The sequence below is a fragment of the Chiloscyllium punctatum genome, chromosome 2 (assembly GCF_047496795.1).
Source record: "Chiloscyllium punctatum isolate Juve2018m chromosome 2, sChiPun1.3, whole genome shotgun sequence".
NCBI classification, from domain to species: domain Eukaryota; kingdom Metazoa; phylum Chordata; class Chondrichthyes; order Orectolobiformes; family Hemiscylliidae; genus Chiloscyllium; species Chiloscyllium punctatum.
The window spans coordinates 378,008-390,289 of NC_092740.1; the positions used below are offsets into that span (position 1 = coordinate 378,008).

Sequence of the window (12,282 nt, forward strand, 5' to 3'; positions counted from 1 at the left end):
GACACAGGGTAGTTGTAGAGGGGTGTTTTTCTGGGAGAAAATGAGGACTGCAGATGCTGGAGATCAGAGCTGAAAACGTGTTGCTGGAAAAGCGCAGCAGGTCAGGCATCATCCAAGGAGGAGGAGAATTGCGTTTCGGGCATGAGCCCTTCTTCAGGCATTTTTCTGACAAAGTTTGTGACCAGTGGTGTTCCACAAGGATAAGTGCCGGGACATCTTGTTTGTAACATACATGTAAAAAAAAACAATTTGGATGAAATTTCAGTGGCTGGATTAGTAAGTTTGCAGACAACACAAATTGGTGAAGGTGTGGATTTTGAGGAAGTTTGTCAAAGGATGCAGCTAAATATAGATTAATTGGAAATTTGGGCAGAGAAATAGCAGATGGAGATTAATTCAGACAAGTGGGAGGCGATTCATGTTTGGAGGTCAATTGCAGGAGGAAACTGTACAGTAAATGGCAGGAACCTTAGTAACACTGATATAGAGGGATCTTGGGGTGGAAAACACTGAGTGAAAAGGTGGTAAAGAAAGTGCATGACAATGTTTGCCATAAACGGTCAGGGCATTGAGTACAAGAGTTAGCAAATCATGTTGCAGCTGTGCAAAACTTTAATTAGGCCTCATTTCTGGTCACCAATCTATAGGAAGGACATGGAGGCCTTGTAGAGTCTGCAAAAGAGGTTTACCAGGATGTTGCCTGAATTGGCGTGTATTAGCGATAAAGGAGAGATTAGACAACAAAGTTATGAGAATTATGGATAGGGTGGATCGTTGGAGCTATTTGTCCAGGGTGGAAACATCAGTACCAGAGGAGTCATAGATTTAGGCGAGAGAAGAAAAGTTTAAAGGAGATGTGCGAAGCAAGTCTCGTTTTTTTTAAAAAAGATATGATGGTGATTGCCATTGCCAGGGGAGGTGATAGAAGCAGATGGGCTAGCAATATTTAAGACATTTAGACAGGTATATGAATAAACAGTGATTAGAGGGATACGGACCATGTGCATGCAGATGGGATTAGTTTAGAATGGCATCATGGTAGTTACAGACATGGCAGATTGAAGGACCCGTTCCTGTCCCTGTCCTGTAGTGTGCTGTGTTCTAAGATAAATTTTCATTCTGGCCTCAGAGAGGAGAATTTTATTTCAGACTCAGAAGGTTGTGAAATTTAGGAATTCTCTATCACAAAGGGCTCTAGACAGTTTGTGTTTGAGTATGTTTAAGATAGAGATTGATAGATTTCCAATTACCACTGGATATGCACAAGGATATGAGTGTTGCCGAGTAAAAGACATTAAGTAATTCATCAGCATAATCCATACTGGCAGGCAGGCTTGATAAGCTGAATAGCCTAATTCTATTCCAATGCTCTTAGCTCCTCCAACAATCTGGATGCTCCGTTCTGGAGGAGGTTGAAGCGCTCCTTCTGATGCTGAAGGATGACATAATTTCCCTTGAGGAGCCAAAACCATCTGAGATTGGAGAGGATTTTGTCCAGTTGAGGCAGTTCATTGATTGCTTCGGGTGTCTGGAAGAATTTGTTCACATCGTATTTGTACTGATCAATGTAAGCCTAAATCTCATTAGTCTTCTTCACTCACCGATTGTTCTTCATGTCACAAAGGCATCTTTGGACCTCAGCCTTCAGATTGTGGTGTATTGTCATCATTTGTCGGTTATGGGGCTACTTTGCAAGGTGAAGCAGCAACTCACTTTCACTTGGAGACTGTAGATCTGGATTTTAAAACATCAAGCCAGTCATGGAACAAGCTCAATAGTCTGCACACAGGAGTCCAAGATGATGAACTTGACTTGCTCATTTATGCTTGGATAGTGAAAGTAACAGTGGTGCGAACTTGTACTGGACTCTTCCCACTAACTGAATCTTCACAGCAGCAAATTTCAAATGGCTCCAGGCACACCAACAGTCTTCTACCACCACACTGTCTCCTGCCACTAAGATAATTTTGGATCCAACTTGCCAAGTTACCCTGGATACAATGAGCTTTTACCTTCTTTATCAGTCTATCATGTGAGACCTTGTCAAAGATCTTGCTGAAATCCATTTGAACACCAACTACCTGACTTTCATTTACATGCTTGGTCATCTCAAAACATTCCAACAGAGAGATGGATAGGCTGCAAGTTAGATACATACCCATGAGAAATAAATATGGAGTAACCAAAGTATGAAGTATTTCTTGGATGACTAAGTGTACTGATGAGAAAATAAAGAAGAAAGAGGAGACATTTGATGCATTCCTGAATAATGATAGCAATAAAAATTGGTAAATCTATGTCAAATGCAGTAGAGGGGCTAAGACTGGAATAAGGAAGGCATGAGGTAAGGATGGCAGGCTGTGCTAAAAAACAAATAATATAGTGTCATTCAAACTAAAAGATTAATGGGGCTAGAGTGTGGAACAAGCAGAGTTAGCTAGTCACTAAAGCAAAAGATATGGCAGAGATACTAAATGAATATTTTGTTTCAGTCTTTACCAAATTAGAAGATGGTGATAATGACCTAATTGAACATGTGTATGTTGAAATACTGAGCAGTATAGCGACAGATAAAGAGGAGATAAAAAAGGGTGGCTGCAGTCCAGGTTGAGAAGAAGGAAGCTGCTAGGCTGGATAGGATGAATCCTAGATTGTTGAGTGAATTAAGGGAGCAAATTGTAGAGCCATTGACAAGAAATTTTCCAGGCCTTTCTGAACAGAGTCTTGGGAAACTGGAGGATTGTAAATGTGACACTTTTTAAAGAAAGGGAGCAAAGTAATCTAAAGATCTGTCAGCTTGACATTAACATAATCTTAAACGAATTAAACGAGGAACAATGTTTCAGTGAAACACAAACAAAGTCAATATGATCCCACCTTGGAGCAGTGGTGAATGTTTCCCGCTATACTATTTTGTTGCTGGTTTCTCAGCCTACTGCCAACTTATCCCTATGTTGCCAGAGTGCGACTAAACCATTCAAAGCAGTCTAACGTAATGGTGTCCTGATATTCATGACAATGGAAAGCAAAAGCTTAATTGGATGTGACCTTGATCCTGATTAATCTTAGACACATTTTATTCCTGCACTCAGTTACAAGCTCCACTGGACATCCAAATATCACAACTGTCAACTTGACCAATTTCTGTACTGCCCCAAAGTTGAAGGAACATCTGACAATTTTGTAGACAGTTTCTTTGGGTTAATGATGTGTATACACTCAACACTGAAGGATATAGTCTGGTTGGCCAAACAGTAAATACAGACTGCATACACATTACCGTCAAGAATCACTCACTATCCTGACCACTGCCACTTCCTCACTGCAATCATGTTAAACTCCTGGAATAGACTACACACAACAGTATGGCTGCACTTACATCAACTAGATTGCACCAATTCAAGGCAGTAGTTCATTGACAGCCTAAAGGGCAATAGGTTTGGGTTCAGGTTAGGGTTAGGCAACCCCATTAATGCATTAAAATACAGCACCACTCACAATCTTTATCAGCTTGTTGCATCCGACAGTCTTCCTCCTGTAGGTATGTCTGAAGATTCTTCAGTACCTGGATTTTCAGGCCAATTGAGGCTTCTTTGTCTCGAAGAATATTGTTGTACAAATTCTTTACTTCTTGTTCAAACATCAGATCTGGATGCTGTATGAATACAAAACCTGCAAAAACAGTCACAGTTTGCATTCAATTCTCTTGATAGGTTATTCCAATATTGGATCCTGGTATCACCTTCCCCATCAGTAAACATGAGCTGTTGACCACAATAGACTGTAATAAAACCAGAGGGCTTGGAGCACTCCTCGCAATAAACCATCATGGAGGAGCTGTTAATGTGCAACATAACCTGCTCATGCTATAGACAATATGACAATGATGATAGATGACAATAGCCCAGGATAGTACAGCAAGCATAGCCAAACATAAATTAAAATAAACACAGAAAATACTGCAACAGAAAAAGGTGGGGAGAGAGGCACTGTCACAACGGTAATTATATTCCTGTACATATATACATTTCATGTACATTTTCCTACAACGTGGCACCCAGGAGCCACAAAAACTTCCAAGTTGATTCACTACAGCCAAATGAAATCTGACAGATTGATGATTCTCAGCATCAATCCCCGAAGAGATATTTAGAATTGGATCTGTGTGAAACAATGACTGCTTTTCAAAGTGTGAGAATTCAAAGCTTGAGAATGCAGGAGACTAGAAGGACACCAGAGGTTTTTCCAGCATAGCTAACTTCGCTCTATGCAACAAACTTCATCAAAGTTAACACAGCAGCCATTGTGCTTTGGTTGGAAGACTCCATGGACAACTCTGATAGACACGATCAGAAAAAAAGAGAGTTCTTAGCTAAAGGGAGCAAAGGGATAAAGGCTTTCGACCATTGTTCTATTGGAACAATCCAGGCAATCTGCAAGTGCCTGCTCTGCCATTCAATAAAATCATGACTGATTGAATTGTAATCACATATCCACATTCCCATCTTTCACATCCTTGCTCAACAAGAATGTCTCTGCCTGAAAAATATTTGAAAAACTCTGCTTCCATCACCTTTTCATGAAGGAAGTTCAACTATGCAACAGGAAAAGCTTCTTCTCATTTCTACCTTAAATGGACAATCCCTTCTTTATAAAAGTGACCTCTCTTTCCAAATTATCCCACAAGAGGAAACACTCTCCCCACATCTGCTCTGTCAGAATCTTGAACGCTCCATTCAAGTCACTTAGTACTCTTCTAAACTGCAGCTGAAACATGCTTAGCCGCTTACAAGTCAACCATTCATTCCTGGCATTGGTCTGGTTAACTTCCTTTGAACTGTTTTCAGTGCTCCAGTTTCGTATGCAATTCCCCATATAATAATCATTAAGTCTATCAGCTTTCCTAATTACTTGCTGTATCTGCATAATAATCTTGTGATTTAAAATCTAACCCTAACAGTTTAAGTTATTTACAAGTAAATTATACTGAAGCAGAATACAACAGATTAGTCATTCAATATTTGACTTTCAAGACAACTAAAACTGAAATCTTTGACGTTGTTCCTCCTCCCAAGAGCTTTGGGCTAGATGTGAAATGCTTCTGGAGTGAAAGCTCCAGATGAACTTAGGGCTTGGATTAGTCCTAAGAGTATGATGTCATTGCTATTTCTGAGACTTGGTTGAGTGAAGGGCATGATTGGCAACTAAACATCCCAGGATATCAATGCTTCAGGCAGAATAGAGAGGGAAGTAAAAGGGGTGGAGGAGTTGCTTTCCAGGTAGAGAGGATATCATAGCTGTGCTGAAGGAGGGCACTATGGAGGACTCAAGCAGTGAGGCAATGAGGGCAGAGCTCAGAAATAGGAAAGGTGGGGTATCAATATTGGGGCTATACTACAGGCCTCCCGACAGCGAGCATGACATACAAATATGTAAACAGATTGAAAGATGTAGGAGCAACATGTGGTGGTGATAGGACTGTGATACACCGAGGGGAACATGATGGATGTTGAGGTTAGGGATAGATGTTTGATTACTCTAGGGCAATTCCGCATAATGGAAGAGGAAGTGTTGGGTATTCTAAAAGGCATTAAGGTAGATAAGTCCACAGGTCTGGATGGGATCTATCCCAAGTTACTGAGGGAAGCGAGAGACAAAATATTTGGGGCCTTAGCAGATATCTTTGCAGCATCCTTGAACACGGGTGAGGTCCTGGAGGACTGAAGAGCTGCTAAAGTTGTCCCCTTGTTTAAGAAGTAGTAGGAATACTCCAGGTAATTACAGACCAGTGAGCCTGACGTCAGTGGTAGGGAAACTGCTGGAGAAAATATTGAAGGATAGGATCTATTCCCATTTGGAAGAGAATGGGCTTATCAGTGATAGGCAACATCATTTTGTGCAATTCTTTGAAGAAGTGACGAAGTTGATTTATGAGGGAAGTGCTGTAGATGTCATATACATGGACTTCAGTAAGGCGCTTGATAAGGTTTCCCATGGTAGGCTGATGGAGAAAGTAAAGTTGCATGGGGTCCAGGGTGTACTAGCTTGATGGATATAGAACTGGCTGGGCAGCAGGAGACAGACTAGTAGTGGAAGAGTTATTCAAAATCACTGTGACCAGTGATGTTCCACAGGGATCTGTACTGGGACCACTGTTGTTTGTGATATACAACAATGATTTGGAGGAGGCATAGGTGATCTAATTAGCAAGTTTGCAGATGACACTAAGATAGGTGCAGGAGCAGATAGTGAAGGGGACTGTCAGAATACAGCAGAATATAGATAGATTGGAGAGTTGGGCAGAGAAACAGCAGATGGAGTTTAATTCTGACAAATGCAAGGTGCTGCATTTTGGAAGATCCAGTTCACGAGTGACCTATACAGTAAGTGGAAAAGTCCAGGGGAAAATTGATGTACAGAGAGATCTGGGTGTTCATGTCCATTGTTCCCTGAAGGTGGCAACGCAAGTCAGTAGAGTGGTCAAAAAGGCATACAGCATGTTTTCCTTCATCAGATGGGGTATTGAGTACAAGAGTTGGCAGGTCATGTTACAGTTGTTTCAAAGTTTGGTTTGGCCACAATTCCAATACTGTGTACAGTTCTGGTCGTCGCATTATCAAAAGGATGTGGCTGCTTTGGAGAGGATGCAGAGGTGGTTCACCAGGACAGTATCTGGTATGGAGGGCGCTATCTATGAAGAGCGGTTGAGTAGATTAAGATTATTTTCATTAGAAAGACAGAGGTTGAGGGGGGACCTGATTGAGGTCTACAAAATCATGAGGGGTATAGATAGGGTGGATAGCAAGAAGCTTTATCTCCAGAGTACAGGGCTCACTTACTAGGGGTCATGGGTTCAAAGTGAGAGGGGAATTGTTTAAGGGAGATATGCATGGAAAGTTCTGTACGCTTGGTGGGGGCTTGGAACACATTGCCAGCAGAGGTGGTAGAGACGGACACCATTGCATTATTTAAGATGTATCTAGACAGATACATGAATGGGCAGGGAGCAGAGGAATACAGATCCTTAGATAATAGGTGACAGGTTTAGGTAGAGAATCTGGATCGGCATTGGCTTGGAGGGTTGAAGCGCATGTTCCTCTGTTGTAATTTTCCTTGTCCTTTGTTCTAACCCCAATTAGCTACTGCCTGTGTAAAATCACAGATGCCATATAAAACATGGCTATCCATCAAAAAGTTTTGTTTTCACTTAAAAACTCAAGCTGGTCCATTTGGAGATCAGCCGCCTTACTACGATCAGGCTTTTAAAATACTATCCATGGTTTCAGCCATTAAGAGAGCCATTCCATTGACTTCACTATCTAAACAGGGATATAGAGGATACTAAAAATGAGAAAAACCATCAAGTAGAGACTGAATGCATTTAATTTTAACTGCTGAATCATGAGTGTGGGTCGCTGACGACCACCAAACAGCTAAAACACAAAGGTACCACACCTCAGATCTAATCTTTAATTTGCATTACTATCTGAAATTGTATAAAAGCAATAAAGGCAAAGTTGTCCATCTGAGACATGACCAAGCTTCCTAACAGCCTGTTCCCCTGAATCAAAGGTCAAACATTTCTCACGATTGGCTTGATGAACTTTTGCACAATTTTCATTCCAGAAATGTCATTTTCAAACCCTTGAATCGTTGACATTAACTCAAATTCTGAACACACAAGGCAGCCCACAGCCAGTCTATACTTTCTATGTATCTGAGTGTGCTTCTAGCATATCCTAGTTTTGGCTTTTAAATTATTTGATTGTTAAGTGGGTGTCTCTAGCAAGGTCAGTATTGACGCTCATCCTAAATTGCCCTTGAACTGAATGACTTGCTAAGCCATTTCAGAGGGTACATTTTAGTCAACCACATTGCTGTGGGTGAGGAGTGTAGCCCAGACTTTAGAATTCCTTCCTCGAAGAGCATTAGTGAACCAGACAGCATTTTCCCAAAATTCAATGACAGTGTCATGGTCACCATCATTGATAATAGTTTTATATATTTGAGATTTATTAATCGAATTCAAGTCGCATCAGCTGCTATGGATTTGAACCCATGTCCTGAAACTCTTGATTACCAGTTCAGTGACATTACCACAACCCTATCACGTCTTTTTGTTTTTGTATTTTTGTCAATGAAACAGCACATTGCAAAATGAATGTCACATTGCACCGGAACACCTTTCAATCTTTTCACAATCTATTTTAGTACAGTGATGGTTTACAGCACTTACCCAACCCTATGATTGCTTTGGTCTGAACTTCCTCATCTTCATGTCTTGTGAAGTAGAGCAGAAGTTCCAGCACCTTCTCTTTGATAACCACCTAAATTTGAAGTGGACATGAAATTGAGCTTAGTAAGTACAAAAAAAAACAAGAACAAAATCCAATTCATAGAAATGCCAGAATAAGAGTAGCTAACAGCTTTTGAAATTGCTTTAAAAAGTTATAACCTCATCATGCACGTGGAGTCATCGAGCCAGAGATGTACAGCACAGTCCAACTCGTCCATGCTAAACAGATATCCCAAATAAATCTAGTCCCACTTGCCAGCATTTGGCCTATATCCTCTAACCCCTTCCTATTCATAAACCCATCCAGATACCTTTTAAATGTTGTCATTGTACCAGCCTCCACCACTTTCGCTGGCAGCTTATTCCATTCACGTACTACTTTTTGCATGAAAAAGTTGCCCCTTAGCTCCCTTTTATATAATTTTCACCTCTCACCATGAACCTATGCCCTCTAGTTCTGGACTCCCCAAACCATATAAAAGACCTTATCTATTTACCCTACCCATGCCCCTCATGATTTTATAGCTCCCTATAAGGTCATCCATCACCCTCCAACACTCGAGCGATACAGCCTCAGCCTATCCAGCCTCTCCCTATAGCTCAAACCCTCCAACGCCGATAATGTCCTTGTAAATGTTTTCTGAACCCTTTCAAGTTTCACAACATCCTTCCAGAATATTGCACACAGTATTCCAAAAGTGGCCTAACCAACATCCTGTACAGCCACAACATGACTTCCCAACTCCTATACTCAATGCTCTGACCAATAAAGGAAAGCATAATAAACAGCTTTTTCACTATGTGAGATTCCACTTTCAAGGTACTATGAACCTGCAATTTAAGGTCTCTTTGTTCAGCGATGCTCTCCAGGACCTTACCACCAAGTGTATAAATCCTGCCCCGATTTGCCTTTCCTATTTAAACTCCACCTGCCAGTCCGTGGCCCATTTGATCAAGATCTTCGCTGTCCAATACACCTCCAATATTGGTGTTGTCTGCAAGCTTATTAACTATACCTCTTATGTTCCCATCCAAATAATTTATATAAATGACAAAAAGCAGTGGACCCAGCACCTATCTTGTGGCACACCACTGGTCACAGGCATCCAGTCTGAAAAGCAACCCTCCACCACCAACATCTGTCTACCTTCAAGCCAGTTCTGTATCCAAATGGCTAGTTCTTCCTGTATTCAGTGGGATCTAACCTTGCTAACCAGTCTACCATGAGGAACCTTGTCGAATGTCTTACTGAAGTCCATATAGATCATGCCCAATGCTCTGTCCTCATCAATCCTCTTCATTACTGCGGCAAAAAATTCAATCAAGTTAGTGAGACATTATTTCCCCCACACAAAGCCATGTTCACTAAATCTAATCAGTCCTTGCTTATCAAATACATGCAAGTCCTGTAACTCAGGATTGTCTGCAATAACTTCCCCACCGCTGATGTCAGTCTCACTGGTCTATAATTCCTTGGTTTTTCCTTACCACCTTTCCTAAACAGTGGCACCACATTAGCCAATCTCCAGTCTTCCGGCACTTCCCCTGTGACTTTTGATAATCCAAATATTTTAGCAATGAGCTCAGCAAACACCTCCCTATCTTCCCAGAGTTCTAGAGTACACCTGATCAGGTTCTGGGGAATTTGTGTTTTTAGACATCCAACACCCCTTCCTCTGTAATAGTGACATTTTTCAAGATGTCACCATCTATTTCCTCACATTCTGCATCGTCCATGTCCTTTTCCACAGTAAATACTTGTTTAGTATCTCCACCTTCCGCAGATCCACACATAGGCTGCCTTACTTTCAGGGGTCCTGTTCTCCCCCTAGTTATCGTTTTGCCCTTAACAACATCCCTTTGGATTCTCCTTAAGCAATCTAATGTCCCCCTTTTGGCCTCCTGATATCCCTCTTAAGTATATTCCTACTACCTTTATTCTCTTCTTAAGATTCACTCAATCTATCCTGTCTATACCTGACATATGACTTCCTTTTTCTGAACCAGAACCTCATCCAGCATTCCCTACAGCTACCAGCCTTGCCTTTCATCCTAACATGAAGATACTGTCTCTGGACACTCATTATTTCATTTCTGAAGGCTTCTCATTTTCCAGACGTCTCTTTTCCTGCGAACATCTGCCCCAAACAACTTTTGAAATTTCATGCCTAACCTCATCAAAATTGGCCTTCCTCCAATTTAGAACTTTAACTTTTACATCCTGTCAGACCTTTTCCATCACTATTTTAAATCTAATAGAATTATGGTCACTGGCCCCAATGTGCTCCCCTACTGACACCTCAGTTACCTGCCCTGCGTTATCTCCCAAGAGTCGGTCAAGGTTTGCACCTTCTCTAGTAGGTACATCTACATACTGAATCAGAAAATTGTCTTGTACACACTTAACAAATTCCTCTCCATCTAAACCCTTAACACCATGTCCCAGTCCCAGTCTATGTTTGGAAATTTAAAACCCCCCTACCATTATCACCCTATTATCCAATGCCCGCTTAAATACCCATAAAGAGGGAGAGTCCACTACTGCTACTGGCAGGGCATCCCATGAACTCACGACTCGCTGAGTGAAGAATCTACCCCTAACATCTGTCCTATACCTACCACCCCTTAATTTAAAGCTATGCCCCCTCGTAATACCTGACTCCATACGTGGAAAAAGGCTCTCATGGTCAACCCTATCTAAACCCCTAATCATCTTGTACACCTCTATCAAGTCACCCCTAAACCTTCTTTTCTCCAATAAAAACAGCCCCAAGTGCCTCAGCCTTTCCTCATATGATCTTCCTACCATACCAGGCAACATCCTGGTAAACCTCCTCTGCACCCGTTCCAGTGCCTCCACATCCTTCCTATAGTATGGCGACCAAAACTGCACACAATATTCCAGATGCGGCCACACCAGAGTCTTATACAACTGCAGCATGACCTCAGGACTCCGGAACTCAATTCCTCTACCAATAAAAGCCAGTACGCCATATGCCTTCTTCACTGCACTATTTACCTGGGTGGCAACTTTCAGAGATCTGTGTACATGGACACCAAGATCCCTCTGCTCTTCCACACTACCAAGTAGTCTACCATTAGCCCAGTAATCCATCTTTTTATTACTCTTACCAAAGTGAATCACTTCACACTTAGCTACATTGAACTCCATTTGCCACCTTTCTGCCCAGCTCTGCAGCTTCTCTATATCCCGCTGTAACCTGCCATATCCTTCCTCACTGTCTACAACTCCTCCGACTTTCGTATCATCCGCAAACTTGCTCACCCAACCTTCTAACCCTTCCTCCAGGTCATTTATAAAAATGACAAACAGCAATGGTCCCAAAACAGATCCTTGCGGAACACCGCTAGTGACGGCACTCCAAGATGAACCTTTGCCATCAACTACTACCCTCTGTCTTCTTCCAGAGAGCCAATTCCTAATCCAAACCTCCAACTCACCTTCAATGCCATATCTCTGTATTTTCTGCAGTAGCCTACCCTGGGGGACCTTATCAAACGCCTTACTAAAATCCATATATACCACATCTACCGCTTTCCCCTCATCTACCTCCTTAGTCACCTTCTCAAAGAATTCAATAAGGTTTGTGAGGCACGACCTGCCCTTCACAAAACCATGCTGACTATCCTTGATCACATCACTCTTACCCAGATGTGCATAAATCCTATCCCTTACAATTCTCTCTAAGACTTTGCCCACAACAGAAGTGAGACTCACTGGCCTATAGTTACTAGGATTATCCCTACTCCCCTTCTTGAACAAGGGAACCACGTTTGCTAGCCTCCAGTCCTCTGGCACTACTCCTGTCGACAAAGAGGACACAAAAATCAAGGCCAATGGCTCTGCAATCTCCTCCCTTGCTTCCCAGAGAATCCTAGGATAAATACCATCAGGCCCAGGGGACTTATCTATTTTCACCCTTGCCAGAATTTCCAACACCTCTTCTCTACATATCTCAAAGCCA

General features: G+C 41.8%; 1 protein-coding gene across 6 annotated transcripts in view; it reads right to left on the bottom strand.

The window, feature by feature from the left end:
• The window catches only part of LOC140493806 (nipped-B-like protein), a 523,989-nt gene that overhangs the window by 77,779 nt on the left and 433,928 nt on the right, over nt 1-12,282 (bottom strand). For all 6 annotated transcript variants that reach the window (XM_072592747.1, XM_072592718.1, XM_072592708.1 and 3 more), the window contains 2 exons: nt 8,237-8,327; nt 3,499-3,672 (listed from right to left, as the gene is read on the bottom strand). In XM_072592747.1, the coding sequence (XP_072448848.1) occupies nt 3,499-3,672; nt 8,237-8,327 (265 nt within the window). The remainder of the gene's footprint in view (nt 1-3,498; nt 3,673-8,236; nt 8,328-12,282) is intronic.